Consider the following 20,061-nt stretch of genomic DNA (forward strand, 5'->3'; position numbering starts at 1 on the left):
CATACATTTTGAATACCCAGCACTCCCTGACTCTGAAGTGCTCACTCTTAGACATAATCTTGCTTAAATATGTCATGCCGTTGTCAGTGTTTTGTAAAATCAGACTGCATAGATTAAATCTTTTCTGTCAGAAAACAGCGAGAAATTAAAATATTCAATGAGCATTTAACATTTCTTAGAATCTATTCAGACTGAAGTTTGTGCAAACAAAGCTTGCATCTGTATTAGCATACAGCACCATTGAAACTATTATAATTTAGAAAAATCACAAATATTAAAACCTGACTGAGTCATAATGTGCCATCAAGTGACTCCTTGGCCACTTTTAGTTAAAGGTGAAGTGTGTACCTTTTAAAGATTTGCTGTAAAAAAAAAAAGTTTAACATGGGACCAGAAAATACTTCTATATGTTAGATGCAGGCTGATATTCTTGAAAAGTCAGTGGTCCAAAGAGTTATATAAATATGGGACTTGTCACTATGGCAAGCCGTTTTAGCATTTAATCAAAAGCCATTACTAGTATCTATTTTCATGTTACTAGTGTTTACTTTTTAGATATTAGTATCTTTTCCATTAAGTACAAGTACTTATTCATTAGACACTAATGCTTATTCATTAGATACTAGTGCCTAATCTTATGTTATGACGCATCCAAATGGTAGAGTAGAGTTCAATTAAACATTTTATTAGTAAATTATTATTATTATTTTGACTAGTAACATTTTAAACAAGTACTGGTATCTAAAAAATGTGTACTAGTATCTTTTAAATAAGTTGTAGTATCTATTTCATAAGTACTCCTATATTTCATAAGTACTAGTATCTATTTAATAAGTAATAGTAACTATTCTATATCTAATTCTATAACTATTCTATATTTATATCTAATGATTAAGTACTAGTACCTAATGAATAAGTACTAGTATCTAATACTTAATTATAGTATCTATTAATTAGATACAACTCTCTGAACTGAATAGTTGATACCCCAATGACAGATCCCATATAAAACAATGGAATTTTTTTTTATTAGTAACAACAGAATAGTTAGTCACTATTAAAATAAGTACTTGTATCTAATTAATAAGTACTAATAATTATTAAATAGATACTAGTATCTAATGAATAAGTACTAGCATCTAATGTATAAGTACTAGTATCTAATACATAAGTACTAGTATCTATTTAATAGGTACTAGTATCTAATGAATGAGTACTAGTACCTAAAAAATAGGCACTGGTATCTAACGAATAAGCACTAGTATATAATAAATAAGCACTAGTATCTAAAGATTAGGTACTAGTATCTAAAAAATAAGCACTAGTTACATGAAAATAGATACTAGTACAAGCTATTGATTAAATGTCAAAACAGCTTGCCATATTGTCACAGCACCACATAATATTGCTACTATTTTGTTTATTTGAATTGTTTCTATTATCTTCATTTGTAAGTTGATTATTATACAAAAACATCTGGTAAATGTATCCTTAAAGTATGTGTAAAAAAGTAGTATGTATTATCTTCAATAAAATTTTGTATTTCATTTTTATCCATTTTCAAATAACAATTTTGTAAATATTGTATAAAATACATTTAAATGTAATAGCAGCAGTTGTTCTAAGAATACTTTGGCCAAAGATATCTGCAACGCCTTGCAAAAAGGGTTTTAAAAAGTATCTGAAAACAAATATATTCATCAACCACTAGTAAACATTAGCTCTGTAGCCCTTTTTTTTAAATCTCTGTTTGCTTATGAATCTAACCAACCCCACAATACAACAGTGATTTCATGTGACTCTGGGGTGGGGCTATCTGTTTGTTCAGTCAATGGGAGACAAGGGGAGTGTTTTAAAAATGATTATTGTTCTTATTGCAATTCCACCTGATGATGCAAGTGGTGCAGAAATGACACACTTCACCTCTAAATAAAACCAAAGTTCAACAAGAGGAGTAGAGTACACAGAATCAAGCCATTTTGTAAAGGCACAGCAGTATCCCTTATGTGTTCGTGGTCCTCCAGTTCCTTTTGAACCTCCCCATCCACATCCTCTTTTATCATGTTATCCTCCTCTGTCTCCTCTGGTTCTATGCTATCACAGCGGTCTCCCCCATAGCCCTGGTAACAGTGGCAGCGGAACCTGTCGGCTAGTAGCTGGAGCTCGTGCTGTGAGTGCCAGCCAGTTACAGTGAATGTGCCATTCCGGTTAGACTGGATCCGATAGCTGCTGCGGCTCAGGTGTAGGTAGTGCGGTGCCTGTGGGTCTCGTCGGACACAGCGTCCATTGGACTGACACAGGAAGTCGCTACAGACTTCTGCTGCTCGGGTAACATTAGTGATGTACTGACCCAGTCTGTGGTTCATAAATGCCTTCACTTTGGAACAGTTGTGCTGAGGAAACACAGGAAGACACATAGAACTTTTGACATTAAAATATGTGAGAAATCAAAATTTACAGTGTTTATTTAGCTAACATTTATTGTTATTCTTTTGTAAACAATTAATTCCTGAAAGTTTATTCCACAGAAAAAAATTTAATAAAAATAATGTATGTATATAGTGCACCCAGAAAGTATTCATAGCGCTTCACTTTTTCCACATTTCACACATTAACACATTTCCATATGTTACAGCCTTATTTTAAGCGACAGTGTACAGCCATTTTCAGATCTCTCCGGAGATGTTCAATAGGTTTTAGGTCTGGGCTCTGGCTGGGCCGAGTTGTTGTGAAGCCACTCCATTAATATTTTGACGGTGTGCTTTGGATCATTGTCCTGCTGGAAGATGAACCATCGCCCCAGTCTTAGGTCAAGAGCACTCTAAAGCAGGTTTTCATTCAGGATGTCTCTGTACATTGCTGCATTCATCGTTACATACTGTGAAAACATCCACGGTCTGTTAAAGACAGTTTGGGAAATATTTGAAAAAGAAACAAAAATTCAAAGGGGGGCAAAGGATTCAAAGGAAATTTTCACAGTATGTCTAATGTAAAAATAGGTCTTTAAGCTGGATTGAATAGCATCCAGAGAGAGAGAGAGAGAGAGAGATGTGCTGATGTTCAAAGATAGACTGTTTCACAGTTTTGAGGCTGAGAGAAAGCTTCTTTTTTGGTTTACAAGCACGAAGGACAGATAAAAGAATCTGAATGCAAGATCCTAATGACTTGGGGGCTGCGTAAGGCCTAATCGCGTTACGTAATCCAAGAAAGAATTATGCAGTGCCTAGTTTGCGAAAAGACAGATCTTAAAGCTGACTCTAAATTTTAAAAGAGGATCCAGTGCAATGAGGCAAGGAGATGGGAGATATGATCGCTTTTTTTAGTTGCTGTTAACAATCTAGTTCCTACCTTTTGATCGAACCACACGAACTGGGATAGGCAATTGTACAAAGAGTTATAATAATTTAGTTGAGAGGAAATTAAAGCGTGAATTGCAATGCCAAGGTCTTTACTAGAAAGAAAATTCTTCACTTTTGTCTCCAAAATAAAACGAAACTACTACTTTTATACGATTGTCAAATAGAAGAAATTAGCTTTTTTTTCCTGTGATTGTGAAAGCTAAGAAACCTGGCTTTTAATAGATTCATTATAGCATTCAGTAGGTTTCCTTTTCATTCAGTTATTTTCCATCTAGAACTTGACTTTCCAGAGATTAATGTCCTCCCATACGGAAATCTGACATACATATGCCCATACATGAACATGCACATGAAATTTTTGATAATGTATTTACACATGTATTTATATGTACATATGTAGGGGTGACACGGTGACTCAGTGGTAAGCACTGTTGCCTCACAGTAAGAAAGTCACTGGTTTGAGTCAAAGATCAGTTTTCAGGCATTTCTGTGTGGAGTTTGCATGTTCTGCCTGTGTTTGTGTGGGTTTCCTCCAAGTGCTCTGGCTTCCCTCACAGGCCAAAGACATGCGGTACAGGTAAATTGGATAAACACGTACTCAGGCCAGTAGCCAACCTGGTGAAATGAGTGGTTCTTTTTTATCAAAAAATGGAAAATTTTCTATTTAATTATGAAATTTAAATACATTTTAAGCACTATGTTTAGCTGAATCAATCACTCCCCATTCAAATCAATCAATCAAAGCCTATTGTCATTTATTAGGCAAATTATAAATAACAAACTGGCCAGCAGATTCACCTTTTCTCAGTCAAAATTTGGCCATTTGAATAATAATAATAATAATAATAATAATAATAATAATAATAATAATAATGTAGAGCTTTACAATTTTTCTAGCCGCTCTTGTAAAAAAGTACATTTGAAAAATTGTGGATAACAACAATAGCTGAAATAGTCTGCTTTTAATTGGTCATTTTGTGTTTCAAGAATAAATTCCAAGATTTAGAATGAAAGTTACTTGTAAAACTTTTTCTGTATTTAAAAGCAATACAGTAGCGAAATATGACTTTACTTATGTCAGATTGTACTGTATGTTTTCTAGCAGCTGGGTGTTGGACTCATGAAAAATAATTGTTTGCATTGCCTAAAACTTATTAGCTGATGCCACGGCACCCAACAGAGTATTCCTCTTAAAGCCTTTTCAATGGGTTATTTTTCACTTATTGTATTATGTTTTCATAGCAGTCAAAACAGGACAAATGAGCTCATGTTTGGGACAAATTCTGGACATCGTCAACCACCCGAACCCCCAAAGGCTAGGGGCCGGTGTATGTGTGTATGGATGTTTTTCACAATAGTGGGTTGCAGCTGGAAGGGAATTCGCTGTGTAAAACATGCTGGATAAGTTGGCTCTTCGCTGTACTGAAGGAAAACAAATGAATGAATGTACATTTGTGTAATTCTAATCATTGAAAAATAAATATATGTGATGTAAATTATTATTTTGCAATTTAAAAAAAATATATATGCTGCATATGTGTGTGGGTTTGAAATCTGAATATGAGTGTTTATAGGACATACGTGATTTTTTACATATTGCCATATTTCTCTATGTTGTATGGACGATATAGTTGGAGGTCATATGTTAAAGTTATTTATATCATGTATGATTATTGAGCCTAGAGCATTTAGAGAGGAAGAAAATATGGCCAAGAACAGATCAATTTGGAACACCATATTTAAAAAAAGTGCAGGGGTTGAAGTAAATGAATGAATGAATAAATAAATAAATAAATAAATAAATAAATAAATAAATAAATAAATAAATAAATACATTTTCCCTTAATGCACACACATTGAAGCTGATAAACAGCAGTCTTAGTTAATCAAATAAATTTTGCATGACAGTTCTAATGTCAACCTGTTTAAAGAAATTTTGTATGAAACAGGGTTAAAATTCTCACCCTTGAGGATGTGAGGTTAAGATCCCCCCAAATGACAAATCCTGCAGCTCCCAAAGCAGCGCTTTCTCCTATTGTATGAATCAAGTCCTTCTGTAAAATCAAAATATGTTTATGATGTCACTGACCAATTTTATAAATGTAAATGGATTTATTATAGTATTTATAAGTCATTGTGATAGTAGTGACACACTTTTTAGCAACAACTCTTTAAATGTTGTCTGTGTACTCTATTGGACCACAAGGGGGAGCTATTGATTTTAGACTCAGAACAGTTGATATGTACAGAGCAAATGGTGTAGAATGGGCTATATGCACAGCTAGTGTTTTTCAGCCAATGATGAACTTCTAGTGAATGTGACTATTTTTAATTTCATAAGGTTCATTTAAAGCATCGATGTTGTAATGTAATTCAAATATAACCAGTTAAATAGACTTAAGCAACAATTTGATTGTTAAAGTGTGAAAAGAGACAAAAGCTGTCAATAGCAGCAGGCTAGCACAAAAACTCCCATTGAAAATACTAGGGGAAAATTTATATTCATATTTTAAAGACATGGCACAGAAAAAAAATAAAGTGCTTCTTGTTTGGCCTGATACACACTTTATATCGTATCTCAGCCAGGCAGTGAAGATCGCGTTATTTTAAATAAATCTGATCATAAACACAGCAATTTTGCATGGGATGACAATTCACAGAGGCCCTGGGGCTGGCTGACTGAATTTAAAAGCCGGTGTGCATACCCTATTAATGTTACTGTAACCGTTTGTGTAATTATGCTATGTATATATAACAACCAGAAAGTTGACAATAAGGTAAAATCATATAAACTTGAGGATGTACAATATTTTACACTCTCAGAAATAAAGGTAGAGTACCTGTCACTGGGGCAGAACCTTTTCAAAAGATACATATTTTTAGCCAAAGAGTCCACAGTGGTACCTCAAATGAGCATATTAGTACCCAAATGTACCAAATTGTACCTTTGAGGTACCATTATGGACTCTTTGGCTACAAATATGTATCTTTTGAAAAGGTACTGCCCCAGTGACAGCTCCTCTACCTTTATTTCTGACAGTCTAGTATATGTTTTGTTGTATTTAAACATATTGAACATATTCACTTACTTGAGTCAGGAAGGCCATGGCATCATCTCTATACCCCAGCCGCGTGTATACATACGTAGGCAGCTCATAGGGAAGTGAGGTAAGTGAGGCCAGTCGCAGCGACTCTAGTACCCTGTTCTGCGAGAAGTGCAGGTTGCGAACGCTGTCTGTGTGGCCCTTACGTATAGCAAGGGCCGGGAAAAGGGCAGTGCTGCTGTTCCACAACCAAAACAGCTGGTCGTTACGTTCGCTCTCCCGTTGAGGGCATGTGCCACTGTAGTTGAGTTCATGTATGTTGTAATTGTGACAGTCAGGGTAGAGATAAAAACCCCAAAGTCCATGTGGACGAGTTTGTATAGCGAGCTGCAGTGTGCCCTGCATGTATTCCATGGCACTTTTCTCAAAGCGCAAGCGTGCCAGCTCCTCCACCTGTTCCTCTGTCACATTAAGGTAAGCCTGTGCAATCAGTTCACGTGAATTTTTCCGGTAAATGTCTTTTTTGTGCCAGTTACGATCCCACTGTGGCCGCCAAAACTCCCAATCGATTACAGCCAGGCCACGGAAGTCTTCGGAAGGGATGAAGTGCGCTATGTCTTTTCGGGCTTTGCGAAGATGTGCTTCAAGACTGGTGTTCTGAGGTAGGCCTCCATTGATTGGAACCCCTTGCTCATTATAGAAAGGGTAGTAGCCCAGACGGTTAGCATAAAAGATGGTGACATTCTGGCCCGTGTGGACGGCTCGTGGACTGCCGCTGATGTGGAAAATATCAAGGCTGACGTTAATATTGTACTTCAATGTACACATATCCAGCGGAGCATTCCAGGCAGCCAGGAAAGGCTTGCGGCCCACCAGAGGCAGCTTTGCAGGTTTCTGGCAAAGGACAGAATGGACCAGGATCAACAGCCAGGAACAGATGATGGCACAGGCTACAGGCACAGTGTGGTGTTGCAATGCCCCGCAGGGCACACCAGACATTCTGCTGTGTGACTCAGCACAGGCAACTGTCAATCATCCTGTGAAGGGATGAAAAAAAAAAAACAACAACCACAATACAATTAACAACTGTTTGTGGTAGGTACAGTGGCTATTCGTTTACACAGTGGCTGGTATATTTAAAATGAGCTGATTAATTTTTGCCCGAGGCATCATGACACAATGTTTTTATTACTGCAAGCCATTGAGTTAAGCAACTGTCAATATGAAATCTCATTCGCGGGTGATGCAGTGGTGCAGTAGGTAGTGCTGTTGCCTCACAGCAAGAAGGTCGCTGGTTCTATGGTGTTTCTGTGTGGAGTTTGTATGTTCTCCCTGCGTTTGCGCAGGTTTCTTCCAGGGACTCCGGTTTCCCCTACAGTCCAAAAACATGCGGTATAGGTGAATTGGGTAGGCTAAATTGTCCGTAGCAAATGAGTGTGTATGGATGTTTCCCAGATATGGGTTGCAGCTGGAAGGGCATCCGCTGCGTAAAACATGTGCTGGATAAGTTGGCGGTTCATTCTGCTGTGATTAATAAAGGGACTAAGCCGAAAAGAAAATGAATGAATGAATGACAAGTTGCATAATAAGACTTTATTTAAGGTAATTCCAGCAGTTTTACTGGCTTTAAAATACTGTTTATTGCTAAGTCTGACCTGGCATGTCCTTATAAAAAATAATATTGAACATGATAATAAAGAAGTGGATTAATTAAAATGAATTTATACAAAGGTTTGTTGAGCACCTGGGCCAATATTATATTTTAATATTTAATAATTCCTTAGGGCATCATGGTGGAGCAGTGGGTAGCACGATCGCCTCACAGCAAAAAGGTTGCTGGTTCAAACTTGCATGTGCTCCCTGTGTTCGTGGGGGTTTCTTCTGGGTGCTCCGATTTCCCCCACAAGTCCAAAGACATGCGGTATACAGAAGGTGAATTGGGTAAGCTAAATTGACCGTAGTGTATGTGTGTTAATGTTTCCTAGTGATGGGTTGCAGCTGGAAAGGCATCCGCTGTGTAAAACATACTGGATAAGTTGGCGGTTCATTCGGTTGTGATGACCCCAGATTAATAAAGGGACTAAGCCGAAAAGAAAATGAATGAATGAATAACTCTTTAGGCCTATAATATTAAACACATTTTTTATTCATTATTTGTACATTTTAATCAGGGTATAAACAATGTTATCATCATTGTTGTTGTTTTTATTACTACTACGACTACTAAAACTACAACAACTAGTAGTAATAGTTGTATTTGTAGTATTGATGGAAAAGTAGTAGTAGATTGACCTTTAGTTGATCATTCTTACTGCTCAACATGGCTCAGCAATTAAATTATGCACAGACAAATCCTCTCATCACAACAACAACAAAAACATTCAGTGTGGAGATCAGGCAGCTTTCGTTACTCTAAAGAGAGTGCAATATCTGTGAACACATGATGTGATGACAGCTTTGTTCATTGTTATTGGAGCACTTTTTTGCTTTGCAATTTTAGTATGTTTATTTGTCATGCTGCTAAAAGGACCATCTGCCATTTACACAATACTGTACAAAGTGTAAAGTCTTTCACAGTCTGGTGAGATGCTGCATCGTGGTATATCTTTAAAATGCTGTAAATAATTATCAAAGTGTAGCCTATACACACTGTCTTCTGTCCCCAGCAACTAATAGAAAATGCAGCAAATGAGTGCTTAGCAATGACAGATTACCACAAGAGAACAAACTGCCACAAAATTAATCCAGATAAAGTGGATAAAGTGTATCAGAGAATATATGTGGAATGAACCGCCAATTTATCCAGCATATGTTTTAAGCAGCGGATGCCCTTCCAGCCGCAACCCAGCAATGGGAAACACCCATACACTCTTGCATTCACACCCACACATACACTGTGGCAAATTTAGCTAATTCAATTCACCTAGACCACATGTTTTTAGACTGTGGAGGAAACCGAAGCACCCGAAGGAAAGACACGCAAACACAGGGAGAACATGCAAACTCCACACAGAAATGACAACTGACCCAGCTGAGACTCAAACCAGCGACCTTCTTGCTGTGAGGCGACAGCACTACCCACTGTGCCAACATGTCACCCTTAAATTAAATATTGAACCCAATTCTTGCATTTGTCCATATTTCACCCAACTTTGAGTTTAAATAACCCAGCACTTTTCAGTGTACCTTGGCTGTTTTAAGCCTGTCATCGTAAATAAGTATGATCACAAGTAGGTGGCAGTAAGTCCTTGTCTTAATGACTGTTACTATGCCCTACTGTTCCACTTGAGGACATATGCTAACATAATTCACATAAGACATGCAAACAATGTCTAATGTGGGAAAAACTCATTCAGGACCTTATGACCTTGCAAATAATTACTGTAGTGCATTACTTGGTGGTTGCTTTGTAAGTCTAATAAACAAACTTCAGCTGGATAAAAATACCATTAGTATCTGGATTCAGCCTTTATTATGCAAACTGAGATTGCACATTATGCAAACTGAGAGTGCACATTATGCAAACTGAGATTGCAGATTGAGATTACTGACAAGCTACATAGCAAAATTTATCTGGCCCAGATAAAGTCCACACATTCAGCTTTTGATACATGATTGGACCAAGTCTGGCTTCCATACAAGGGCCAAACATATCTGGGCCAAGTCTCACCCAAGTTAATAACCCACAACTGGGTCTGAACTGGGTCAGATATGTTGGTGTGTCACGACTGCAATGAATTTGATAAACCTATGAAGCATTTCACTTTAGGCGCGCTATGGGCTTGCTTTTTCTCAAAGCAGTCTGATTTTTTTCAGAATTAAAATATCATTTAGATGTATTTTAAAAGTGGGTCAAGATAGACCAAACTTAGGTGGCTCACATATAAATTTTTAACATCTGGTCCAAATACTACATTTGATATCTGCCCAAGTCTTGTGTGCTGCCTTGTAGATGGTGCCACCACTATCAAATTTGGGCCATGTTTGGCCCACATTCAGTATGCCAGTACAGGATGAACACCCGCTGTGCCAGCATTATGCTAAATCTGGGCCAGAATTCTTTGCTACTTGCACTGTAAAAAATGTCAGTGATTTTAACAGTAAAATCTGTACAATCTACAGTGAAAACCTGTTAAATGATTAACAGCTAATTCCTGTAAAAAATACGGAAAATAGCTGTAACAGATCTAACCTTTGTTTTCGAGAAACTAATCAGAGTGTCTGAAATCTCACCACACACCCTCATTCACTAGTCCCTAAATTTGTCAATTAGTTTAGTCCACTAGACAGAGTGAATGACCACAAATAAGTGAATTCAGACACTGCTGAACACCTGCTGTTAACAAGCACAATCATAAGACATTAATATTAGGTTAGATTTAGGTCTTGACATCAAGTGACCAAACTTTAATGTCTAGCCAGCGTCTAAGGACAACCTTATTTTGACGTCCAATAACGGTGTCAAAGTACGTTATTTGGTTGATTTTAGATTGTGTTGGAAAAGGACCTAAATCCAATGTCTGATAGATGTCATGGTGGTAACGTCCACAGAAAGTCAAGGTAACATTATTAGACGCTGATATTTGGTTGGACATTGGACATTGGACATTGACTTTGGCCTGATATTGGGTTCTGACGTCAAACCGATTTTCATTTCCAAACAAAATCCAACGTCCCCATGATGTTGGGGTACGTTAGGGTACAACAACAATATGACGTCATGTTGACATCATGTGCCTGCAGGGATGTCACCATTGTGGAGGATAGTAGCGTCTTAGGGCAAGTCCAAGATGAACTGAGGGTAGGTGAAGTTATGTTGCATCTTCTTTTGTTTGAAGGTAGCTGTGTAGTTACTAATGCAGTGAAAAACTGTTTGCTGATTGTAAACACACATGAACACATTAGTGCATTGAATGACTTTACGTTATTATGCACTAAGCTACGTTTTTGTGAACTGAACATTGTATCAGTTCATGAAATACGTTTATTTTCCATTCATTTTAACAGTTCTATAAACTTCTGTGTTTTTTACAGAAAAATTCTGGCAACCATAGCTGCCGGTATTTTTCTGTAAATTTAACAGATATTTTTTAACTGTGTGGGTAGAACAAAGACATATGATCATATTAGTCTGGTTCTGTCAGCATTGCATTGACTCACTACTAAGAATTATATAAATTTTAAAATCCTGTTGTTTACTTACTAAGCCCTGAATGGCTTAGCTCCACAGTATTAGGGTGAGCTCCTGTTGTATTACAGCCCCTCTCGCCCAATATGTTAACTTAATCCTGGCTAACTAATTACACCTAGAACATCTAAAGGCATACTGTAGGCAGTAGATCCTTTTCATACCTGACACTAACTCAGGAAAAGCCTTCACAGTTTGGGAAACAGATACATATGGTCAGTTTAAATCCAGATTAAAGACACATCTCTTTGCACTAGCATACAAATAAAACACAAATGCAAAGCTTTAAAAGCCAAATCCTCTAACAGATTGTTAGGCTGCATTATTTAGTGCATTTAGAACAGAAACATCATCCAAAAAGACACTATAAAAAGAATGGCCTTGACACCCATGTTAGTCTGCTTGTTTCATCTGATCCTGAGATTCATATAATCTTGGATCTAGTCCCTATCCAAAGCATATGGTTGTTGTGCACAGAGGAAAAACTTATTATAGCCCATAGAGGACAAAGATTTGTCAGGAATGCAAGACTGATTCCTGCAATGATCAAGTGTCAAAATTTATCCCTTTGGCTACTCTTAACACCTGCCCAGGACCTACGTGGGCCTGCGTCTTAACCACAACAAATGCACCTTCTCAAAGCCACCGGTGTCTTTTAGACTGAAACTCTGCCTGGAGAACTGGTCCCTCAACTGAGCCTGCATTCTTCCAAGCTTTGGTCTCCATTTTTGTCAGTTAGTGGAGTTTTTTTTATAGTATTACAATATAATAGTATAATATATTTTAGAGGATATATAAGGGATGAATTTTAACAGAGCTTTATTTTTTAGGATGGACGTGATGTCCTACTATAAGTCTTGAGCCAAGTTAAATGTGCGAAGGGAGAGGTCATGCGTAAACATAACATTTTGTACTTGGTTTGATTATGAGTCAAAAGTTAGTTTGGGGATTGCAGTCATCAGTCAGACCAGCAGTTAACCACAAGGGTAATGGCCAAGCCCAGCCACATACTCTCACCAGTGTGGCGCCCACATAGCCATAATCATAGCTGCTTCTGCCAAATGCCAGAGCATTAACAGACAAGACAAAGGTGAAGGGTATGAATTTCATAGCAATAACCAAATATCTGCAGAGAAATACTTTTTCACAATTTTCTTTTTTTTTTTTTTCTTTTTTATTTTGTCTGTGCGATGCAATGACCATTGGCTCATTCTGAAAACGTAGCCATTTACATTTTTGGAGATTGCAAATTATGTTGCCTGAATTTTGTATGGCTGTATTTTATCTTTAAAATGCTCCTTTTTGCGCTTAACTTCTGACCGCTTACATATGTATGGACAGCTTTCCCATTGTTACCAGTTTGTCCAGAAAGCTCATCATGTACGTTGGCAGACTTCTGAGATGCGAGGTCAATCGGTGCTTTTGAAAACATTATTGATTGGGTTTAGAGAAGGAAGAGGGTGGGTCAGTCAATCAGTCAGTCAGTCAGTCAATCAGTCAGTCAACAGCGGCCTCTGGTGGATTTACGCGAGTACAGCAGGCAGAATAATTATTTCTCGCGAGAGAAATATGAGATCTCAAAAAGTGTACACAGTGACCTCTAGTGGATTCACGAAAATAAAAACTCGAAAAAAACGTAGCTCCTGGGTGCTCTCCAGAAATAGCGATACATTTTCAGAATGAGCCTGGGTTGACTATTAACCAGTCTAGCATATATTATATTATATTATTAAGGGCATTTGTCACTTAAGCTATGAACATCCCAGCAGGCACACTTCAACTTTAATGTCTAGCCAGTGTCTAAGGACAACCTAATTTTGACGTCCAATAACTGCGTCAAATTGCATTATTTGGTTGATTTTAGGTGTTGGAAAGTGACCAAAATCCAACGTCTGATAGATGTTATGGTGGTAACGTCCACAGAAAGTCAAGGTAACATTATTAGACGTTGATATTTGGTTGATTTTAGGTTGGACATTGGATATTGACTTTGGCCTGATGTTGGGTTCTGACGTCAAACCGATTTTCATTTCCAAACAAAATCCAACGTCCCCATGATGTTACGGCGCTGCGAAAAGGGGCAGGATTAAACAAGATGATTAGACATTATAAAAGCAAGCGATTGCTCCATGTTTTAAATTTCTGTCCAGAGAGGTCCTGTTTTGATCCTCGATTGGTCTCACGCAGTCAAGTGTTGCGATTTCGCAGGTCAGAGTTCACCAAGCTTGAACTTTGCATTGCAGCGACATGCGAAACGTGACGCATGACCTTGCGTTTTCGGTCTGACGCATTCGCGTGCGCATGAATGGAAGTCTATGGGAGGAAAAGCCCAGTGTGACCGCAGCTTTAGTGTTCAACCCTCTGTAGTGAGGACACTAGTGAGGATTTTGCTCTGGCATTTAAGGGGTTAAATGTGTTCGATGAAAAATACAGACTGTGGAATGTATTTTGAACAGAAAAATTGTGTAAACTGAATTAACGATCGTAAAATGTTAAAAACAGTAGGTTACTGGCAACCACAGCTGCCGGTATTTTTCCGTAAAATGAAGAAAGAAAAAAAAAACAGCAAAATACTGTAAAACGTTTTTTGTGTCAACATTGTGGAGGATAGTAGCATCTGGGTGCAAGTCCAAGATGAACTAAAAGTAGTTGATGTTATGCTGCATCGTCTTTTGTTTAAAAGTAACTGTGTAGTTACTAATGAAGTGAAAATCTATTTGCTAATTGTAAACACACATAAGCACATTAGTGCATTGAATGACTTTACGTTTTTTGCGATAAGCTACGTTTTTGTGAACCGAACATTGTGTCAGTTCATGAAATACGGTTATTTTCCGTAAATTTAAACAGTTCTAAAATCTTGCGTATTTTTTACGGAAATATTCTAACAACCACAGCTGCCGGTATTTTTTTGTAAATTTGACGGATTTTTTTAACAGTGTACAACGTCAATATGACGTCATGTGCCTTCAGGGATGTTTCTGTGCCCAGACACATTTGTGTTATATTTTTAACAGTACTGCTTTATCTACATAAACATAATAAATGGCACATGGTTGGTTAAATACGTGTATGCAATGTCATTCATACATTTCACTGTAAAATCACTGTATGCAAAGAACAGTATTCCCAAGCTCTCATCTGGCTTTGATTATTACATTGCAGATGGTGTAAATTATGGCTTATTATAAGGCTCCAAGTTTTAAACCTGTTACAGGATGTTTTTGAGAGTAATCAAAGACTCCTGACTATCTGGTAACAAAGTAAAGTATGGAACCAATCACTAGTAACCATAGCATTAACACATGTATCATGAGGTTATTAATGCCAGTCATGTGTTAAATCAGAGGTTGAAAAATGAGGTATGGCGTGGAATGTTGCGGATGAAGGCAAATTGTGGAGCCCCATGGTGGTTGCGTTATTGAGTGGAAAGAGAGTGCTGTAGCTCCTTTTCCCCTAAGACTGGCGCCGGGCCTGTGCCATGAGGGGGAAGAATTAAACCACTTCCTGCATAATAAGACCTCTGCTTTGCAGTGAGCTTCAAAGATGATCTTCATGGCTTTTGTGCATGAAATACCTTCACACGTAGATCAATTATAAAATGCTCTACTTTTAATGCTGTAATCCAAAACGGGCTCATGACAAAGGTTTTTAAAAAATGGAAAAGGAGAAAGAATCCCACGTGTTATGTCTATGTATGCGAGGGAATTCAAGCAGGGGGAATGAATAAAACTTTCCATGAAGCTTTAGGGTTAGCCATCAATGAAAACAGTGGGGCATAGAGAATTGAAGAGATTGTGCCTGTATTTCAGATAGATTTATTTATCTTTGAGCTTCCTCAAACCCTCAGCCCTTTCTGGCAATAATTATGATACATGTGGCTTAGTGAGAGTGGTTTTATAGAAACCTTTTAGGCGACGGCTTCAGAGAAACCACAAGAGGCATGGAGTCGACCTGATGCTAGAATTTCGAGGCAACTTCATTCAATCGCATCCAAATGTGAATATGATCCAAATTGAAAACATAAATATGACCAAGTCAGATTTACAACAGGAGACAGAGAAGTTTCTTGAACTGGCGTACAAGAACCTCAGGGCTCTTCAGATGATTGCTGCATTTATTAGCTGTGTCTCCAAGGATGACGTGAGGTAAGGGTTCCCATTTAATCACTTGCTAGCCTCAAATAAATTCTGTGACATTCATAACTTTCAGTGTCATTGTGGGTATTTTCCATTTGATTTTTTCAACGTCACTGCAATCAAATGCTTTGAAATCAGAGATAAGAGACTTAAATTGATTCTGAACCTGATGCTTGGATGGTAAACAAAACTTTAAAGGGATAGTTCTTATGTTGAACACTAATTCAATTGACTTGCATGGCATTTGATTTTTCTATTGTGGAAGTCAATAATTACAGATTTCTAACATTCTTAAAATTATCTTGTTGACTGTTTAACAGAAAAAAATTATCATATTGCTTTGGACCCACTTGAGTGTGATTAAATAGTGCATACATGTTAATTTTATCCCTTTAAAATGAGAGTCTCAATCACAATGTAAAACATATGTTGTTCTACGTCAGGTTAATCTGAGGACATGTTTTGGTTTGAGATAGCTTTCTTTAGGTAGAAAGAATAACGTGATTTCTTCAAGATCAAGAATCCTATTTTTGGCACTACTGACACAATACAGCTACTTTTGAAGCTGCCTACAGTAATGCTAACAGTAAATTAGCATAATGACACTATATTTTTACCATATACCACAAGTGATCATGGGTTCCTGGGAAACACTGATGTTAGTGGCTGTCAGTTTCTCCAGTATGACTGGCTGCTATCCAAGAGAAGCTCTTTAAACGGAAGTACATAATCTCATCTGAAAACCCTTCTCTCTGATTAACAAACTTCAAAATATTTACAGAGTCACTTTTCAGAGACCTCAGTGGTGCCTCGGCACATTTCCTGACAGTAAACTTTAAATGAAATCTTTGAGGAACACGCATATATAGAATGGGCTAATTAGGTTTTCCTTCATGTGATTTCCTTTGCGGAAAGGGCTTGCCCTGCCACATTCACATTTAACATTCACAACATCCTCAGACATTCCCTTTCCACAATTAGTTCTAATAATTACAATGTAGAATGCATCATTAATAAAATTCCAGTCAATAATTGTTTTACAGATAACCAGTATTTAGTCTGATTACCCCTTCAGACCCTGTGTCCATAACAATGGACATCACATGTCAGCCCATGTTTTTTGTGGTTCGTGAGCATTTCATCTAACTTAAAGCCAGCAGTCCATGAGAGTGGACGATTGTCTTCCAATCAAATGGTGGTAAGGCTCGGCATGTTGTAATTTGAAACAAATCCACTACACTGAAAAGCAGCATGGCATCACTTTAATCCAGGAAGATGTAAGCCACATTTACAATTGTTTTATTCAAATGTATTGATATGTTTGCCGGTATTTCATAGATTGTATGTTAAAAAGAAAAGAAAAGGGATTGCTCTTACTAATTAAAGTTTAAAATCGTTTGTAACATTGCAAGCTTTAGAACAGGATTCAATCAAATATGTCTGTCCATTCAGGATGTACAATGGGTTCAAGATCTGTTACTGACTAATTTTACATTGGTATAATGTTTGGGAAGTACAACAGTTCTGACATAATGTCCATTAAAACAGACATTAAACAGACAAAAAAAATTATATACTTAAAAAGTGTAGAATTTTTATTATCATAATTGGGTCTCAATTTGAAGTGGTTAAGCGGATAAATGGAGAATATGCCTGTATATATATATATTATTATTATTTATATATTATTATTATTATTATTATTATTATTTAAATTATATATTTAATGGAGAGGAGATTTTTTCAACACATTTCTAATCATAATAGTTTTAATAACTCATTTCTAATAACTGATTTATTTTATCTTTGCCATGATGACAGTAAATAATATTTTACTAGATATTTTTTAAGACACTTCTATATAGCTTAAAGTGACATTTAAAGGCTTAACTAGGTTAATTTGGTTAACTAGGCAGGTTAGGGTAATTAGGCAAGTTATTGTTTAATGATGATTTGTTCTTTAGACTATTGAAAAAATATAGCTTAAAGGGGCTAATAATTTTGCCCTTAAAATGTTTTTTTAAAAATGAAAAACTGCTTTTATTCTAGCTGAAACAAAACAAACAAGACTTTCTCCAGAAAAAAAAATACTATCAGACATACTGTGAAAATGTCCTTGCTCTGTTAAACATCATTTGGGAAATATTTAAAAAGAAAAAAAAAAAGAAAAATTCAAAGGGGGGCTAATAATTCTGACTTCAACTGTATATCAATTTAAGTTTACAATTTAGGCATCACAACATTTATTTATTTTTAATAACAGTGTTTTATACATTATAACAAAAAGCCCAATTGTTTAAGTATTTTTAACTTGCACAACATTAAACGAATAAATAAACATTATTTAATTATTTTTATACATATGAAAACCAAAATAAAAAGAGCCTTTTCAAATGTTCAATACAATGGCTCTCAACAAATATTATCCATGTACAAGCCTATTCAAAATTCATTGAAACTTATCATGATTAGTGCCTTTAGTTGATACAGAGTATCACAAAGCATGGGATAACACGAAGCATGCCATTCAAAAACACTCAAGTAAGTTTGAATGGAAAGTTTGTGCAGAAAACCCAGTGAATTATAGAGTGTAGATGAATGAGCACAACACAGATAATTTTAGAAACGCTATAAGAAGATGGAATGTGCCTACTTTTGTCATGTACTTTGTTTTGAGAGTTTGCTGATGTCAACAAGTTGATGTAGTGCATGTGTGTGTGTAACATATTGAACAGGGTGATGTGGTGTGCGTGTATGATTGTAATATATTGAGTCAGAGTAATTAGAGTTCACTCACCTCTAGATCCCACGCCGGTGTCTCAGTAACGTACGGCTGACAATACACTACACACACCTCTCTGCATCTACAGTACACTAGCATAGTTTTTCTCTGTCTGCTAAAAAGCCTACTCACTGCTTACTTATATACACTGTGAAGAGAGAGAGAGACAGAGAGTTTCCTGAGAGGGAGGAGAAAACAACCACAGAGCCACAGCGAGAAAACCACAACACTGCGATTAGAGTAGAGAAGGAGGGAGGGAGGACTTCAGTCTAAATCCCATTGACTGAGTATGTATGTGAAAGTGTGTGCATGTGCGTGAGTGTGTGTTTGTGTGCACGTTTGATCCTTGAGACGCTCTGCACAGAGTCTTATGCTCATCCACATCACTCAGCATAAGCCGGCTTGGCATCCTCCAATCACCTGGCTATGAGTTCACAAGAGGTTTTAATACACTGCAGACACAACCAGGCCTTGTTGATGCTCTGGGAGCGTTTTTCCTGCTGGAGTTACAGTCCCCTGAGGTCTGTCATTGTCTTGTTTTTGTGTCTTAGTCACTGTCTCTTGTGGCTCTCCAGTAGACATTTGTTGAGATATACATCTAGGCTGTAGAAGAAAAAACATGGAACATTTTACATCCAGGAATTAAATGGGCTTTTGAAGGTGATGGACAAAATAGGTCAACCATGGTGGATAAGCAAAGCCATAATAACAATAATAATAATATAACAAAATAAAAAATTGGAAATTAATTAAAAATTCTCTGATCCTCTGATCGAACCTATAACAAAATGAAATTATTCATAATAATGTTCTGTATATTGTGTCTAGTATAATATTGTAATTTATATATATATATATATATATATATATATATATATATATATATATATATATATATATATATATATATATATATATATATGTATATAAAGACCGAACTTTTTTGTAATTATAGTAGTGCTGTGCATTGTTTGTTTAAACTATTAAGGTTACATGCTGACTGACAGGGCTGCACGATGCGTAAGGCCAGCAAGCACAACGTAGCTTTGAGTTCTGATCAACACAGTTTCCATAATTATACTTTATTTATAGATGAAGGTCTATGGTTCTGCATACAATTATTTTATCTTGCTGGAGTTTATGGCCGTTTCACTTTACTTCAGGACACATCAATGCTGTTCTTTGGGTCTATTGGAGACATTCAATAAATATTCCCTACATATGCATTACATACACTAAATTGCACTTCAGCAGTGTGTATTTGAGAGCACATAAGAAGGTTTGTGCACAAACAGAAGAAATTAGCGCACAAGCAAAGAGATTTGCATGCTCGTATTGCATGATACACACGTACACGTATATCGCCTCACAGCAAGATAGTTGCTAATATAGTTGCAAGATAGGTTAGTTGGCATTTCTGTGTGGAGTTTGCATGTTTTCCATGTGTTTGTGTGCTCCAGTTTCCCCCACAAGTCCATAGACATGTGCTATAGGTGAATTAGGTAAGCTAAATTGTCCGTAGTGCATGTGTGTGAATGAGTGTGTATGA

General features: G+C 36.8%; 1 protein-coding gene across 1 annotated transcript; it reads right to left on the reverse strand.

Annotated features, from left to right (window-relative positions):
- Window positions 1-1,241: 1,241 nt before the first annotated feature.
- LOC130219450 (hyaluronidase-4) lies at window positions 1,242-18,615 on the reverse strand. The gene is made up of 4 exons (XM_056451858.1): window positions 18,528-18,615; window positions 6,449-7,440; window positions 5,324-5,413; window positions 1,242-2,393 (listed from the first exon to the last, which is right to left on the reverse strand). The coding sequence occupies exons 2-4, from the start codon at window positions 7,400-7,402 to the stop codon at window positions 1,926-1,928; spliced, it is 1,512 nt and encodes a 503-aa protein (XP_056307833.1). The 5' UTR covers window positions 7,403-7,440; window positions 18,528-18,615; the 3' UTR covers window positions 1,242-1,925.
- Window positions 18,616-20,061: the final 1,446 nt, after the last annotated feature.

Source organism: Danio aesculapii, chromosome 25 (assembly GCF_903798145.1).
Source record: "Danio aesculapii chromosome 25, fDanAes4.1, whole genome shotgun sequence".
NCBI lineage: Eukaryota > Metazoa > Chordata > Actinopteri > Cypriniformes > Danionidae > Danio > Danio aesculapii.

Excerpts from the sequence above, each read along its gene's own strand:
- LOC130219450 (XM_056451858.1), bottom strand. The coding sequence starts at position 7,402 with ATGTCTGGTGTGCCCTGCGGGGCATTGCAACACCACACTGTGCCTGTA. Across the intron at positions 5,414-6,448 it reads CCATGGCCTTCCTGACTCAA|AAGGACTTGATTCATACAAT; the intron begins GTAAGTGAATAT and ends TTGATTTTACAG. Across the intron at positions 2,394-5,323 it reads TTAACCTCACATCCTCAAGG|CACAACTGTTCCAAAGTGAA; the intron begins GTGAGAATTTTA and ends GTGTTTCCTCAG.